This window comes from Hyperolius riggenbachi, chromosome 4 (assembly GCF_040937935.1).
Source record: "Hyperolius riggenbachi isolate aHypRig1 chromosome 4, aHypRig1.pri, whole genome shotgun sequence".
Lineage (NCBI taxonomy): Eukaryota > Metazoa > Chordata > Amphibia > Anura > Hyperoliidae > Hyperolius > Hyperolius riggenbachi.
Window position 1 is genome coordinate 45,627,397 of NC_090649.1, and position 18,271 is coordinate 45,645,667.

General features: G+C 44.7%; 1 protein-coding gene across 1 annotated transcript in view; it reads right to left on the minus strand.

The window, feature by feature from the left end:
* Nucleotides 1–684: 684 nt before the first annotated feature.
* Nucleotides 685–18,271, minus strand: part of LOC137571200 (cytochrome P450 2K4-like) — a 50,728-nt gene continuing 33,141 nt past the window's right edge. Inside the window, exons 4-8 of the mRNA XM_068280024.1 lie at nt 16,108–16,281; nt 14,927–15,068; nt 3,122–3,306; nt 1,474–1,615; nt 685–1,291 (exon numbers count right to left, since the gene is read on the minus strand). Of these exons, the coding sequence (XP_068136125.1) occupies nt 1,110–1,291; nt 1,474–1,615; nt 3,122–3,306; nt 14,927–15,068; nt 16,108–16,281 (825 nt within the window). The 3' untranslated portion in view covers nt 685–1,109. The remainder of the gene's footprint in view (nt 1,292–1,473; nt 1,616–3,121; nt 3,307–14,926; nt 15,069–16,107; nt 16,282–18,271) is intronic.

Consider the following 18,271-nt stretch of genomic DNA (forward strand, 5'->3'; position numbering starts at 1 on the left):
TGTCAGTCTCAATTCTCAGCCTCACCAGCACTATACTTCAGCAGTTAGGGACATCACCATAGCCAATTCACTGTAGTCAAAATGTTCAAGCATCTTTCTTGTCACACGCTGATTTATCACCATATTAATCATATTTCATACGTGTCAGATTTGTAAACATCTTCTCAGCACCTCTGTATCATCAGCTACTGGTTATACATCTGCCTGGCTCTTTTGCATCTGCCAAAATCTCTCTCCGCTTCCTCCCTTCCTGTCAGCTTTGATTGACTGATGGAGGATTGAAGAATCATTATGGCGCAGTAATTTTCTCCCAAAATGTCAGCTGTCACAGTGTCTGGCCTGCTTCTCCTCAGCTGTGCCTGCTGCATCCTTCCCATTCCCCTGTCCGCTCCAACTGGCCAACTCAACCCCTCAGAGAGCCGTTATTCTTCCCTAACGGCTCCCCTGCGCGTGTCTGGTTGCTTAGCAACCTTCCCTCAGCCATCAGCCCTGCCTACCCACACAGCAGCGCCCATTACAACTAAGGGCAAAATGCCCTTACTTAACAAACCTGTGTCAGCAGCGCCTCTATTTAAAGCTGCTGACCAGGTAATAATATAAAAATAAAAATAAATAGCTCCCCCCTCTTTCTACCTGCTACAACACCACTGGTGGAAACGGCAATGAGGGACCCAGGAGATCACATTGACTCGATTGGTATCTTTTTTATTGTACAAATTGGACAGTACAGATTCTCTTTAATATAAAGTATAGAAAAACTTTAAAATTGCGTTAAAAATCGCTGAGCAGAGCAATTTTTTTTGTGTGTTTTTTTTTGCCAAAAGCTTTTTGCTTCCAGGTCAAAGTGTACAAGTACTACAAAAGATCACTAAACCCAAATTCTCCAAAATCGCTAGGCATAAACAGAAAATTGCTAGTCACATGCCTGGAATTGCTATTGCTAACCACTACAAAGAACGCAAAGGGTTTGTGATTACACTCAGTGATTTTTGGTGCGAACTAGGCTTCAGTCCCATCAACTATTTTGAGCTGTGTCAAAAATATGTGAGGACCTCGGCCCTGGAGGACTGGGGTTCACCATCCCTGCACTACAGCTTCCCGCATATTCTCTAAACACGGAGCATGGCACAGACATCGTGCTGTCTTGGAATATTGGTGAATCCAGGGCCCAGGGTTAAATCCATATTGCTGACACCAGGTGGGAAGTGGAAGGTGAATTTTTGTAACAGGCTTGTAAAAAAGATGAAAAGTTCCATTCTAGCAAGATTTTCTCCAGCGCAGACTCTCCGCCCTGAAACATAACAAGAAGACAGATTTACAGCAATGCTAAAGAACGTTGGTAAGATCACTAAGACAATTGTAAGTTGCACAATCACAAGCAAGGCATGGCATAGCATTTTCAAGTGCATGTGCCCTCATTGAACCTCATTTCCTAGTGGGAACCTCATTCCAGATATATTGAGGAATACACACCTGCAGAGAATGGCATGAAGGCGTCTTTCTTTAGGAAATTTCCTTTGGAGTCCAGAAAATGATTTGGGTAGAACTCCTCTGCTTTTTCAAACTGAGTCTTGTCTCGCAATACCGATGATAATAGCGGGATTATATAGGTTGCCTAGAATGAGAAAACAACTTCTTTGAAATGAGGCCTATCACTTGCATCCTTAGTTTGTATGTATAAATAATTTAAAATCATACTAACAGTATTATTTTGTGAAGATCATCTTATTTGTAAAGCTCTTCTTAACCACTTAAGGACCGCAATTTTAAACCCCACTAGTGACCATGCCATTTTTCACCAAATAGGCCACTGCAGCTTTAATGCCTGACTGCAGGGCCGCACAACTCAGCACATAAGTGATTCCCTGCCCCCTTTTCTCTCCACCAACAGAGCTTTCTGTTGGCGGGGTCAGATCGCCCCAGGACTATTTATGTATTATTAATATTTATTTAATTTTTGCTATTTTTTAATTAATTTAATAACCCTCCCTCCATCAGCCTATCACAGCGATCAGCTGTAATAGGCTTCAGCCTATCACGGCGGATCACTCCTGTCTCCCCCAGGGGGACAGCCGTGTGACACTGTAGATCGCAGCGCTGTACATAGTAATTAGGCGGCAGTTTCGCTGTCTAACAGTCTTCTAGCAGCGATCGCCACTGGGAGGCTGATGGCGGAGTGGAGCTCCGTCATACCTGTGTGGATCCCTTGCAATCACCGCCAAGAGCCATTCATGCCAATCAGTGTGGATTGGTCCTGGGGCTGCGGCCGCGTTCCCACCAATTGGCATGGATCAGTCGGCAAGAGGTTAAAAAATGGTTAAAGGATACCCGAACTGACATGTGACATGATGAGATAAACATGTGTTTGTACAGTGCCTAGCATACAAATAACTAGGCTGTTTTCCTTTTTTTTTTTTCCTCTGCCTGAAAGAGTTAAATATCAGGTATGTAAGTGGCTGACTCAGTCCTGACTCAGACAGGAAGTGACTACAGTGTGACCCTCACTGATAAGAATTTCCCCTTTTTACCTCTTTCTTGCTCTCAGAAGCCATTTTCTGCTAGGAAAGTGTGTTATAGTTGGAATTTCTTATCAGTAAGGGTCACACTGTAGTCACTTCCTGTCAGGACTGAGTCAGCCACCTACAAACCTGATATTTAACTCTTTCAGGCAGAGAAAGAAAAAAAGGAACACAGCATAGGTATTTGTGTGCTAGGCACAGTACATACACATGTCTATCTCATCATGTCACATGTCAGTTCGGGTATCCTTTAAAGCGGACCTCCAGAGTGCAGATGAAAATCCTGCAGCCTGCTAGTAAGAAAAAGTTATATTTGTCATGCACCATTTTTATTATGAACATTACACATAACACTAATTGAGCGTGTGTATGCATCTTTACAATGATAGACCAGGTTCCAGGATCTTCTGCAAACAAAACCCTCAACCTGAGGAAACCACTTGTATTATTTGTGAAAATTCTTCTAGAATTTTAGAAGACCGAGAATGTCATTGGCATCTTACCATTTCATGGAATTTATAAAACTAGTGATTGGATCACGCTACATTAAAGAAAAAAAAATCAGTTTGTCTTTTTAGTACAATTATGGCCTATTTGAATACCTTCGGAATAAAATATCCTCTAAACATCACGTCTTTGGTTGTCTCGTGTGGCACATTCAGCGGAACAATGTCAGCAAATCTCTGGATCTCATGTATGACGGCATTGGTATACGGCATCTGCAGCCGGAGGCTGTACATAGGTTGTGCTGATCCAATAACCCTGGCAATCTCTTCTTGTACCTTTTCTGAAAATCACAAGTCATAAACATTAAAGTGAACCTGAGGTGAGAGTTATATGAAGGCTGCCATATTTACCGTATATACTCGAGTATAAGCCAAGTTTTTGGGCCTAAAAAAGTGTGGGTCTCGGCTTATACTTGAGCCACTAAGCCAGTGCACCCTTCTCTCACCATAGACACAGCGGAGCTCAGCAGTACGGCTGTGTCTATGCTGGACTTGAATATATTGAGTGCGGGCTGAAGCATTTACCGCCCCCTCCGTGACAAAGAGCATGCTGTCCACGTTAGATGAAGCTTAATCACACTGCTTTCACCTTCTGCTGCTGCTGCCCAGGCCTCCTCCGCTGCTGAGCTTCTTTGGCAGCTTCTCTGATCCCCCTCTTCTGCCCCCTTTTTCCGCTCTGCCCTGCTGTCAGTTGCACAAAACTCCGGTCTCATCTTGACATAGCGCAATGCCAGGAACCCTCATGGTCTCACTGCTATGCCGCCCTCTAATGGCGCCTCTCACAATGTGCACCACTGCAGGCATCATAGCAACGGGATCATGAGGGTTCCTCGCAGCGCGCTATGTCAAGACAAGACTGGAGCTCGATGCATCTGACAGCAGGGCAGAACGGAAAAAGGGGGCAGAAGAGGGGGATCAGAGAAGCCACCAAAGAAGCCCAGCAGAGGCAGAGGCCTGGGCAGCAGCAGGCAGAAGGTGAGAGGAGTGCGATTAAGCCTCACTAGTGTGGACAGCATGCTCTTTGTCACAGAGTGGGGTGGCATGTGCTTCAGCCCGCACTACATATCTTCAAGTCCAGCATAGACACAGCCGTACCACTTAGCTCCGCTGTGTCTATGGCGGGGGAGGGGAGGCTCAGTAGTGGGTTCGATGGCTCTGATGCAAGTTTGCTGCGGCCCTGAACTCAGAACTTCCTCTCTGCTTTAAAAGATATGCAATAGCATAATAACTTTTAAAGAAAAAAAAAATTCTGCGTACTGATACAAATCCTAAAATAAATCTTCAGTGTGCCTACTTCCTGAGTTATGGAAGCAGACATATTGTTACTGTGACTTCAAATGTGCTTATCTGCCATCTCTGCTATGGCAGTCATGTGACACAGGGGAGAGATCAAATTACAACTTGTGATAAGTACATACAGGGTGCATTTCTCTATGTATTCCTTTCTGTGCAAGAGTTCAGGTCCTGTGCACTTTCCATACCCTGATCAGTCTGAGGCTATGCCTAGCTGCTAGCAATTGGTACTGCGCGTGCACAGCCAGGTGGGTTGCTGGGGGGCAACACTAGACACAGTGGTGTAGCAGCAGAACAGGATCATCCTCAGCTATCAGCTATACGTGCCTCTCTGTGGGTGGGGGGGGGGGATCAATACCACCTGCATGCTAGCAAACAGCAGCTAAGTGGTACAAGTAACATTCTGTGCGTATCCTTGGTGTGCACACTTTCATTATCATATATCACACACAGGGCCAGCACTACCATAGGGGCAAATGGGGCATTTGCCCCGGAGCCACGACCTCTGCTGAGGCCCCTGCAGCACCGACCCTGCTCCATTCTGCCCGCTCCCCCCACTCCCCGGAGCCCTGCAGCTATAATGGAAGACAATTAACTATAAGTATCGGCGGGTGAGCGGACAGGCAGCTGCTTTACTCTGAGACACGCTGTCTCCCTCTCACTCTATGACCCGTCGAGTGTTTACAAATGATGTGCCGGGTCATAGAGTGGGAGGGAGACAGTGTGACTCAGAGTGCAGCCGCTGCCCGTCCGCTCACCTGCCAGGACTAATAGGTATTTATGGCTGCTTGCCCTGGGGAGCAGAGGGGGAAGTTTTGTGCTGGGGGGCCCCAATGCTATAGTTTGCCCCAGGGCCACAGAGCCCCTTAAACTGGCCCTGACCACACACATTCTATTGTGATTTATTTTAACAAGTGCACTCACCAGTAGTTGCTGCAATTCCTACCCTCGGCTTATACTCAAGTCAATCATTTTTCCTATTTTTTTTAAGGAAAATTTTGGGGGTCGGCTTATACTCGGGTTTGTTTATACTTGAGTACATACAGTATTTCCTTTTAAGCAATACCAGTTGCTAGGCAGTCCTGCCTCTAATACTTTCAGCCATAGACCCTGAACAAGCATATGCAGATCAGGTGTTTCTGACATTACTGTGAAGATAAGCTGCAAGCTTGTTTCTGGAGTACTTCAGACACTACTACAGCGGTGCAGCCAAATAGATCAGCAGTAGGTGCTTATTCAGAGTCTGCGGAATTCATATTTTCCGCATTTACGGTCAAAAATTAGCATTTCTGATCTGAAATCAGAAATCATAATTTAGCGGAAATCCAATTTACCACAACTGGGCTATTTTAGCCCAATCACAGAACTCAGAAGCACTGGACCAATCAGAGAATGTAGAATTTTTCAGCGAAAATGGAAATTTTAGACCAGTCAGAAGACTCCATATTTTCAATTTTTAGGTTTTCTGATTCATTTTATGTATTCTCTGCTGCTGCAAAAAAAAAAAAAAAAGACTAATACTCCCAAAAAATAGGAAATCAGAAAAGTGGAAAATCGGAAATCGGAAAATCAGAAAATGTAAAATCAGAAACCAGATATTGGAAGGAAAAAAAAAAAACAGAAAGTCAGGAAAATGGAAATCAGCATTGGCGGAAATCGGAATTTCCGTGAAAAGGGAAATGGACGTTTCTGACCATCCCTAATCAGCAAGGCTGCCAGGCAACTGGTATTGTTAAAAAAGGAAACAAATATGGCAGCCATATTACTCACAACTTTTTTCACCTGACAATTGCAAAAGTAAGTAAAAAAACAACAACATTAAATTAAACTTATTTTGAGTATTTTCATTCTTGATAAACACTACAGTGTTGCATGCGAAAATCATTTTCGCATTGAAAATGCTATTTTCGATTTCGAGAAAATATTAGTGCAAATACATACTTTTTTTTATCAATATAATGAAAATATGCAAAATTTGCAAAAATTGTGAAAAATCATAAACTTGTTTCAAAAGGATTTTGGGTGCATCTTAACTTGAAAGTCCAATTTTACACTCTTTTTGTGACAATGAATGCAAAAAAGAATATCAGCATTTTCACTCATCACTGTTGCTGAGTATTGAAAATAATAATTTATCATTCATAGATAAAGACAGATAAGGAGGAGTAATCATTTATAAAGTTTGTGAATCAGCTCCATTGTTACAAAAATATGTAGAAAATATCAGTTGTAAACTTAAAGAAAAAAAAAAGTTAATTACAATATATTCAAATGTGAAAGACCACTTTTCTGTAGAAAAAAAGGGAATATTTTGGATAACTACACACATATGCTGCACATTTTTTAACACACGTTTCCCCTATTTAATATTTTTTTTTATCCTGGGTGAAAAAAATATGTTATACATACAGTATCTTAGAGTGAAATTATAATCTAAACTGCAGTAAATGTGATAATCTAATTATGATTATTGAAGGAATGGAGAGACAGGAGGTCAATCGGCACTGCAGGTGCTTTATTCCAAAAGCAGGCACAGGTACAGTACAAAAAATTGTAAAGATAAAATTGATTCACATACCATAGGATGGAGTGGAGTGATGCGGTGGGTGCTGGGGAAAGGTGCCTGACGGCCGTTTCGCGCTACAATGCGCTTCAACGGAGGCAAAACCAGTTTTGCCTCCGTTGAAGCGCATTGTAGCGCGAAACGGCCGCCAGGCACCTTTCCCCAGTACCCACCGCATCTCCCCACTCCATCCTATGGTATGTGAATCAATTTTATCTTTACAATTTTTTGTACTGTACCTGTGCCTGCTTTTGGAATAAAGCACCTGCAGTGCCGATTGACCTCCTGTCTCTCCATTCCTTCAAACATCTGCTCTTCATATATCTGAGCACGCAGCCTGCACCATAGCAGGAGAAGAGAGTGGGTGTGCATCCTGCCTATGTTCTTCCAGCAGCAGCTGCCCCTAAGCTACAGTGCCAACTAATTTTCCTTCCCTTCTTTTTTTGCCTAATTATGATTATGCAAAATTCCTTGCAGAAGACCTTGTAGTTTTCGAGAAAATCGATTTTAAAAATAAAAATAAAAAATATCCGCCCGCAGCCGTGTTCCATCTCCTCCAATACACTTTCAGATCGGGAGATGCGGAAGTGATGTGGACGGCGGCGGAAGTGATGCGATGCGGCTAGGTAGCCGCCTTTGCATCACTAAATAGTGAAAACGGGCCCTTACCCACTATTCTCCTTAAATGCTTGAGGACCAGAGGTTTATACTCCCCTAGTAATCAGGCCATTTTTTTACAATTCGGCACTTCAGAACTTTAATGGTTTATTGCTCGTCCATACAACCTTAGCACCCAAATTAATGTTATCTCCTTTTCTTCTCACAAATTGAGCTTTCTTTTGGTGGTATTTGGTTGTTGCTGTCATTTTTATTTTGTATTAATAAAAAGATAACAAATTTGTTGCCTTTTTTACACCCCCCAAATTGGCCCTACACTACGATGCATACACTACACTGCACATATATAGCCATATGACTATGGCAGGGTGTAACGATCGGTGTAACAGAGAGGATCTGATTACCGGCGATCTGCAGTATCACCGAGAATGCAGATATATACCCGATTATAGATGATCTGCAGTATCACCGATAATCAGATATATGTCTAACGTCTGGACACCTGAGTAATATATGAGTGTTTGGTGCAACAGTAATACTTTGAGGAGAGCACCCTTACAGTGGGTGCGAGGCAGTAGGAGGTACTGCCCAGAGAACAGATTCCTTCCAAAGGCCTGAGGCTCCCCAAGGGGCGGAGCCAGGCTGAGAGTAGGAAGGATCAGAGAGTGAGTGACACCAAAGGAGAAGTGTCACTGACAGGTCTGTGAACTATTTCCCAACAGGAGAAATAGTTCTCGAGGTCGGACAGGCCAGGTCGGCAACAGACTGACAGATCAGGTACAGAGACAGGAGACAGAAGCGGAATCCTAAGACTAGCCGAGTTTTTGGCAACAGAGTATCAGAATGACAAAGGTAAAAAATCAGAGATCAGAAGAATGGTCAGGAAAGCAGAAGGTCATAACAAATAATCAACAATTCCTAGACTAAGGTGTGAGTTCCATGGTCATCAACACCTTGGAAACTGGTCTAGATAATAACACAGATAATAGCAGAATTCATAGACTAAGGTGTGAGGTCCTTGATCATCAACACCTAGGAAACTGGTCTAATGTAACACAGATACTGACAAGGTCTGAGTGCTACCACGTAGTGATCGCAACGCCAGACACCAGAGGAATGACCAGCACCCAGTATATATACACCAGTGCTCTCCTGCGCCTCCCCTAAGTGCTGGACCAATGAAAACTGAAAGAATTGTCAGCTGACCGGCCTGGTCAGCTGACACCCTTCTGGCTGTCATAAATGCTCTGCCTCTCCGCGCGCGCACGCGTCCTTCTGAACCTGTGTGGACTATCAGTCCCAGCCACACCAGACATGTGTTGTAATGCCTCTGCTGTTTTGGATGCGGAATCCGCCGCACCGCTGTCCGAGCGTGCGGCGTTTTCTCCGTGTTCAGCAGTACTGACAGAAGTAGGCTTATTCGTGCAAACCGCCGCGTCGGACGCGGAATCCTCCGCCCTGTTCTCTGGGCATGCGGTGGTTTCTCCGCGCTCCGTCAAGCCAGTAAATGCAGGTCTCTGCGCGCAAGCTGCCATGTTGAACGCGGAATCAGCCGCCTTACTCCGAGTACTTGCGGCGGCTTTTCTGCATTTTCTCACAGTACACCCCCCCCCCCCCCCCCCCGAGGAGTGGACTCCGGACAGCTCCTACCCGGTCTCTCAGGATATAGAGCGTGGAATTCCCTTCTTAATTTGTCCGCATTCATGCGACACTCAGGTACCAATGTTCTCTCCTCAATACCATACCCCTTCCAGTGCACTAGATACTGTACCGAGTTCTGCACTACACGTGAGTCTAAAATCTTTTCTACTTCGTACTCAGGTTGGTCGTCTACCATCACAGGAGGAGGAGGAGTGGGACCCACATGGACTGCTGGCTTACGCAGGGACACATGAAAAGATCTTACACCACGCATGCTGGCAGGAAGATCAATGGCATAAGTAACATTGTTGATCTTCCTGGTTACAGAAAAAGGGCCCACAAACCTGGGACCTAACTTGGGCGAGGGTTGTTTCAGGGTCAAATGACGTGTGGACACCCAGACCAGGTCTCCTGGTTGGAACTTCCACTCCAAGGATCGTTTCTTGTCAGCTTGACCTTTCTGACTTTGAAAAGCCTTCTCCAAATTATTTTTCACGATTCCCCAAATGGCTTTAAATGATTTTTGCCAAGCCTCCAGAGCTGGAAACGGAGTGGAAGCTACTGGTAATGGGGAGAACTTGGGCAACTTTACGGTTACCACCTGAAACGGAGAAAATCCAGAGGAAGAGCTTTTCAAATTATTGTGCGCAAATTCTGCATATGGCAAGAACTTGACCCAATCATTTTGCGCATCCGCAACATAACACCTTAAAAACTGTTCCAAAGACTGATTCACCCTCTCCGTCTGACCATTGGTCTGTGGGTGGTAGCCCGACAAAAATGACAGTTCCATGCCCATTTGATGACAAAATGTCCTCCAAAATCTAGAAACAAATTGGACTCCCCGATCTGACACTATGTTTTCCGGAATGCCATGTAGTCGCAACACGTGGATGATGAAAAGATCGGCCAACTCCTGGGCCGAGGGGAGTCCTTTCAAGGGCACAAAATGGGCCATTTTACTGAAACGGTCGACTACCACCCAAATGACAGACATGCCTTCAGACCTCGGAAGCTCACCCACAAAATCCATGGACAAATAGGTCCACGGTTCACTCGGGGTGGGCAAAGGCTGCAACATTCCCACAGGTGCCAGATGGGAGGGTTTGCTTTTAGTACACACTGCACACTCTCTAACATACTCCTTGCAGTCTGTTGCCAGGGAAGGCCACCAAGCACACCTAGCAACCAAGTCTTGTGTTCTGGAGGCCCCCGGATGCCCAGCATTCTTGTGTGAGTGGAACATCTGCAAAACCTGGAGACGAAATGGCAGTGGTACAAACATAACCCCTTCAGGCTTTCCCTCAGGGACATCCTGCTGGAAGGGACTTAAAGTCTCCGTCCAGTCTTTCCAAGTCTCTGTGGTTCCCAACACTACTTACTGTGGGACAATGGTCTCTAGGTCTGAGGGCTGTGCTGTCTCCGGCTCAAAACATCTGGACAAGGCATCCGCCTTAATGTTTTTACTACCCGGAGTGTACGTAATTACAAATCTAAATTTCGAAAAAACAGTGACCACCGAGCCTGACGGGGGCTTAATCTTTTAGCCCCCTAAATGTATTCCAAATTTTTGTGATAAGTGTAGACTGTAATCGTATGTTCTGCTCCTTCTAGCCAATGACGCCATTCTTCAAAGGCCAACTTAATGGCTAGGAGCTCCCTGTTGCCTATATCATAGTTTTTCTCTGCTGGTGAAAACCTCAGAGAGAAATAGGCACACGGGTGTAATCTTCCCTGCAGCCCAGAGCGTTGAGACAGCACAGCCCCTACCCCGACTTCAGAGGCGTCAACCTCTACAATAAATGGATAGGAGGTGTCTACGTGTCTCAAAATGGGTGCAGAGCAAAACAGTTCTTTCAACGTGGAGAAAGCAGCCAGAGCCTCGGGGGACCAGTGGTTGGTATCTGCCCCTTTCTTTGTGAGACTGGTGAGGGGTGCTACGACTGTGGAGTACCCCTTTATGAACCTTCTATAGTAATTAGCAAACCCTAAGAATCTCTGGAGAGATTTGAGTCCTACTGGCTGAGGCCATTCCAGGACAGCAGAGACTTTGGCAAGATCCATAGAAAGGCCCGAGGTGGAAATTATGTATCCCAGAAAAGCGACAGATGTCACCTCAAAAATGCATTTCTCCAATTTGGTATAAAGCCTTTTTTGTCTAAGCTTGTACAGCACGAATTTGACATGAGACCTGTGCTCAGAGAGGTTGTCTGAGAAGATTAGTATATCGTCCAGGTATATTAGGACAAATTTACCCAACACCTCCCTGAAAACTTCATTGATGAGTTCCTGAAAGACGGCCGGGGCGTTACACAACCCGAAGGGCATCACCAGGTACTCGTAATGCCCGTTGGGTGTGTTAAAGGCCGTCTACCATTCATCGCCCTCTCTGATCCGCACCAGGTTGTATGCACCCCGCAAATCCAATTTCGAAAAAATCTTAGCATTGGTGACTTGAGTGAATAAATCGTCTATCAAAGGTAATGGATAGTGATTTTTAACTGTGATCTTATTCAGTCCCCGGTAATCAATGCATGGCCGAAGGCCTCCGTCTTTCTTTTTTACAAAAAAAGAAACCTGCTCCGGCAGGCGACCGGTAAGGGCGAATGAATCCCTTAGCTAAGTTTTCACGGATGTACTCTTGCATGGCCACCTTTTCTGGCCCGGACAAATTGTAGAGATGACCTCTTGGGGGCATACAACCCGATCGGAGATCAATGGGGAAATCGAAAGGGCGATGTGGAGGTAGTTTATCGTCAGCTTTGGGACAAAACACGTCCGAAAACTCAGCATATTGTTCCGGAACTCCCTCCACATGAATCCTGGTATGGCCTAAGGTCACCTTCACTAAACAATGACGAAAACAATGGGCTGACCAGCTCGTTAGCTGACCAGTAGCCCAATTTATCTGAGGGGAGCGAAGGTGTAACCACGGCATGCCAAGGATGACTGTGGAGGTTGTCATGCGCAACACAAAAAACTGCAATTTCTCTCTATGCAGCACCCCTATAGTGACTTCCACCTCTGGTGTCTGGGACAGAGGATGGTTACGCTGCAGGGGTGAATCATCCACTGCCGCAACCTGAAGGGGTGGTTTGACCGGGTTGAGCGGAATACCCAATTTCTTTGCAAATTCATAATCCATAAAATTAGCTGCTGAGCCTGAATCAATGAAGGCCTCAGAGACTTCCGATTTATCATCCCATGTAATCATACAAGGAAGAAGTAACCGCTTATCCTCTAGGAGTAAGAGCTGTACGCCTAGGGTATTACACCCAACTACTCCTAGGCAGTAGCGTTTCCCGACTTCTTAGGGCAATTTCGTACTCTATGACCCCCCTCAGCACAATAAAGACACAACTGCTCAGAAATCCTGCGTCTACGCTCCACTTGAGACAGTCTTGACCGACCAATCTGCATTGGCTCGGGTGGAGGTGAAACGGGAGGAGATGGAGTCACAGGAAGCGCAGCGTAGGACACCATTTTAACATTGTTCCTACCCCAGGTCTGCTTTTGATAGCGTAATCTGCGATTAATCCTGATGGCCGATGAAATGGCCTCATCGACGGTTTTTGGTTCAGGCTGACTTAACATAAGGTCAGAGACCTCATCTAATAATCCTGATAAGAAACAGTCTAAAAGGGCATAGGTGTCCCACCTGGCTGAAACTGACCACCTCCTAAATTCAGCAGCATACTCCTCGACCGGACTCTTGCCTTGATGCAACAACTTGAGCTTCCGCTCAGAAGTCGAGGCAATGTCTGGATCGTCGTAAACTACTGCCATAGCCTTAAAAAAATCATCTACAGAGGTTAAGGCTAAATCTCCGGTGGGCAGACTGTATGCCCAGGTCTGAGAATCGCCTGATAACAAAGTTTTAATAAATGTGACCCTTTGGGTCATGGTTCCTGAAGATCTAGGTCTTTAACTCAAAGTATGACAACACTCTACTCCTAAAATTTCGAAAGTCAGATCTGTGACCAGAAAATTTTTCAGGTACAGACATACGTATGTCTGTGCTAGGAGGGGATCGCACCTCATCCACAGCCGTCTGAAGGGTTTGTAAAGAACCGGACAAAGTGTCAATCATCGCCTTGTGGTTACCCAGCACTTGGTTGATGGTCTCCACCGAAGTGGTAAGTGCGTCCAGACGGTCAGTGTGTGCGTCCATTTGCATTTTTTTGTCTGGCGTTCTGTAACGATCGGTGTAACAGAGAGGATCTGATTACCGGCGATCTGCAGTATCACCGAGAATGCAGATATATACCCGATTATAGATGATCTGCAGTATCACTGATAATCAAATATATCTCTAACCTCTGGACACCTGAGTAATATATGAGTGTTTGGTGCAACAGTAATACTTTAAGGAGAGCACCCTTACAGTGGGTGCGAGGCAGTAGGAGGTACTGCCCAGAGAACAGATTCCTTCCAAAGGCCTGAGGCTCCCCAAGGGGCGGAGCCAGGCTGAGAGTAGGAAGGATCAGAGAGTGAGTGACATCAAAGGAGAAGTGTCACTGACAGGTCTGTGAACTATTTCCCAACAGGAGAAATAGTTCTCGAGGTCGGACAGGCCAGGTCGGCAACAGACTGACAGATCAGGTACAAAGTCAGGAGACAGAAGCGAAATCCTAAGACTAGCCAAGTTTGGCAACAGAGTATCAGAATGACAAAGGTACAAAATCAGAGATCAGAAGAATGGTCAGGAAAGCAGAAGGTCATAACAAATAATCAACAATTCCTAGACTAAGGTGTGAGTTCCTTGGTCATCAACACCTTGGAAACTGGTCTAGATAATAACACAGATAATAGCAGAATTCCTAGACTAAGGTGTGAGGTCCTTGATCATCAACACCTAGGAAACTGGTCTAATGTAACACAGATACTGACAAGGTCTGAGTGCTACCACGTAGTGCTCGCAACGCCAGACACCAGAGGAATGACCAGCACCCAGTATATATACACCAGTGCTCTCCTGCGCCTCCCCTAAGTGCTGGACCAATGAAAACTGAAAGAATTGTCAGCTGACCGGCCTGGTCAGCTGACACCCTTCTGGCTGTCATAAATGCTCTGCCTCTCCGCGCGCGCACGCGTCCTTCTGGACCTGTGTGGACTATCAGTCCCAGCCACATCAGACATGTGTTGTAATACCTCTGCTGTTTTGGATGCGGAATCCGCCGCACCGCTGTCCGAGCATGCGGCGTTTTCTCCGCGTTCAGCAGTACTGACAGAAGTAGGCTTATGCGTGCAAACCGGCGCGTCGGACGCGGAATCCGCCGCCCTGTTCTCTGGGCATGCGGCGGTTTCTCCGCGCTCCGTCAAGCCAGTAAATGCAGGTCTCTGCGTGCAAGCTGCCATGTTGAACGCGGAATCAGCTACCTTACTCCGAGTACTTGCGGCAGCTTTTCCGCGTTTTCTCACACAGGGATTAGATTGTGAGCCCATCAGAGGGACAGTGTTTACTGACGGGAGCTCATGCTCGTTCGAGCTTCCTTCATATCTCACCTCTTGCAAGATGAGGAACAAAAAGAGCCGCTACGCTGCTGCCATGTGGCATTAGGCAGTCGTCAACTGGTTAACACATATATCAATTTTGATAGCAATAGCAAACATGGGGGCTTTGCTATTAACCGCTAAAATCGGCACAAAATTAAGCAAAAATTACGCGAAATTATGAATGATTACAATTACATACAAAATGAATTACAATTTTGCACGAAATTTCACATTAAAATTACAATGTGTAATTGCAAATTAAATTTTCCATTACAATACAGATATGATACCTTGAATATGCGGGTATTTCATCATCAGCAGGAGCCCCCAGCGAAGTGTGGTGGATGTCGTCTCCATCCCAGCAGAAAAGAGATTTCTGACAAGTCTTGTGAGATTTCCATTGTGGAAATAGGAGTGAGAGGTCCCTGCTTCCTACAACATATAGCTGTATCAGTGAGGATTTAACAGTAACCAGACATCTGACAATGATATCAGGAAAGGGCGAATCTTACAGATGTTACGAAGGTGGAAGTTGCTGGACTTTGTAAGGTTTTGGATGTGGGGAGTGAAGGAGAGTGCAGAGTCCAGGGTGACACCCAGACAGCGAGTTTGAGAGGTAGGGTGAATGGTAGTGTGATTAACAGTGACCTGCACAGCTGGGAGGTCCAGGGATGACTGTGGTGGGAAGATCATAAATTCCGTTTTGTCTAGATTTAGTTTCAGGAACCTAGCGGACATCCAGGAGGAGATGGCTGATAGGCAGGAGGAGACCTTGTCCATGGTAGTGGTGGATATGTCAGGGGTGTGGAGGTAGATCTGGGTGTCATCTGCATACAGATGATAGTTAAAACCCATGGAGGAGATGACCTTGCCAATGGAGCATGTGTATAGGGTGAAAAGTAGGGGGCCAAGGACCGAGCCTTGGGGGACTCCCACCGAGAGGTGGTTTGGGGTGGAGGAGGACTCATTGAAGGCGGTCGTGAAGGAGCAGTTGGAGAGGTAGGATGAAAGCCAGGTCAGGGCGAGATAGTGAATGCATATACCACAAGGCGCATGTGTGACATCCCTCACACGCTCTGTTGGTGCTTGGGGAAAACAGCAGAAGAGACCGGAAGTCACGACAGCTGGGAAGGTGAGATTTACAATGCATGGGCACTAGTGAGGGAGGCATTTACATTTGGGGGGGGGTTCATCTGTCATTGCGATATCACTGTTTCCACTGCCCACCCATTCGCCAGTTTCAGTTTGACCGATTTCCAGTGCAGCTGTTCTGGTCATCCCTAAACATCACGTGTCTGCAGAATTGATGACAGTCATTGACAGCACCCTTCAAAAAACACAGAACTTTTGAGTGCATTATTTAATTCTTATCTAGTATAATAACATTATCACCTGCCATAGCTTGTAAAATGTAACATGACTATTAGGTCTTACAGTCAGTTAATATAATGCTAACCACTACATGACTCACCTCCTTTTGTCTCAGGAGATAGGCATCAATGAAGCTTCTTTGGTCATTCTCGTCTAAGTTCTTCAGATATTTCATGAATGTTTTTGTGACAAAGTCACAGAATTCTTCTACATTTTTTCTGATAGTTTTGTGATTTCCAGGAAGAACCCCCAAAAAGGGGAAAGCATTGTATAGCTGTGAATAAAAAAAAAAAAAAAAAAAAAGAAAGAAAACACCGCTATTCAAAGTCATAACGCTGTTCATGTATGCCAGGAATTCCAATTCTCCAACAGATCAGTGAGATCACCCCTATATTTTATGTTCTTTAAAGCGGATCCAAGATGAAAAACTAAATATAACAAGTGACTTGTCTATATATATTATCTAAAGTTTAGATAGTTTACACAGCAAATCTATCTTCAAACAGCTTCAACAGTATATTAATATTTTTTCCTGTGATACAATGGGAGCAGACATGTTTTCTGCTTGTCACTATTACACAATTACACACACAGGCAAGCTTATCTGTATCTAGGCATGCTAATCTGCATATTCTGTGAATACTCCACTCTTATCTCCTCCATTACACAGGCAACTGATCTGTATCTGCACTGCAGCTCTCAGATTGTGAAAACTCTGCCTCTGAAATCTATAGCTAGTAACACCTTTTTCACCTGCCCAGACTAAAATCCCACAATCCCTTGCAAGCGCCAAGGCACTCTGGAGAAGCTGTGGGTGTGGCTTGTTTAGTTTATAGGAAATTAGGGTATTAAAGCAAAACAAAAACATATTTGGCTTGAGGAATGCCCTATAAACTATATGTAAGGAACACAATTATGCAATGAGTAAAAGTTCATCTCGGATCCACTTTAAGACCTTTTCAGTTGCCAAAAAAGTTATTTTTTGCTTCACCCTGAAGTTCAATTTTTCAGATTTAGCTTTGTCCACCTTCATTAAGTATTAATATATGGATCTAATATAAATATAATAACTCCTATTATTTCACCATGGTGCTCTTTAACATAAAGGAATGCCAGAGGCCGGATATAGTTCCAGATCCAATTCACTTTTTTCTTCTAAGTCTTCACCTAGGAGATCAATTTCTTCCTCTGTTTAAAATAACTTTTCAGCACTCTGAAAACTACAAAAAAGTTAGTGAAAAAGTGCTGTTAACATTTTTCTCAGTATTTTCTTGCTTGCTGGTGGCTTAAAAGGAATTTTATTGATAAGATATAAAAATTTCATGCAGGAGAAAACAGGAGAAAACGTGAATTGAATCGGGTCCCTAGTCTTTCATTTTCTAAAGGTCACTCTTTTACATGTACACCAATCACTGCCAATATATACAGTATTAAGGGGATGCTCAGGGAATTCCTCTCCAGACTGGTCAGTAGGCGTGTCCTGTCAACATAATGAACATTGCATATTTTGCTAACTGAAAAATTGCACAAAAATATGTTTGAATCTCTGTATGAAAATGTTTGTGAAAATAGCTGTTTTCACAAAAATTAGATTTAAAAAATAAATATATATATATATATATATATATATATATATATATATATATATATATATATATATATATATATATATATATACAGAGGGTGCTGCAGCACACAACAGGAAAACAGTGACAGGGGCTCTTGGTTAAGCTTTAACCTCCTCAGCGGTATGGACGACTATACACGTCCATCACCGCCGGAGGTCGCCGCTCAGGCCCTACTGGGCTGATTTGAGCGAAATAAAAAGCAGCACACGCAGCCGGCACTTTGCCAGCCGCGTGTGCTGCCTGATCGCCGCCGCTCTGCGGCGATCCGCCGCGAGCAGCGGCGAAAGAGGGTCCCCCCAGCCGTCCGAGCCCTGCGCACCGCTCATTTATATGCCTAACGTTAAGCATATAAATGAGCGGTGATCATAGTTCAGTTAGTAGCTAGTAGAAGGTGAGGTGTTTTTAATTTCATTTCTCCCATTTAGCTGACCCCTGGGCTTTTGGCATGGTTCCCACTAGAACGCTGATAAAAACTAGCATTTTTGCCTGGTTAGAGTAGGACTCACCAGATCGGGGACACTTTGGCGCAGTTGGTGAGCTTATACGCGTTAAAGCATAACCAAGAGCCCCTGTCACTGTTTTCCTGTTGTGTGCTGCAGCACCCTCTGTATTTATATATTTCTTATGGAGTCTGGG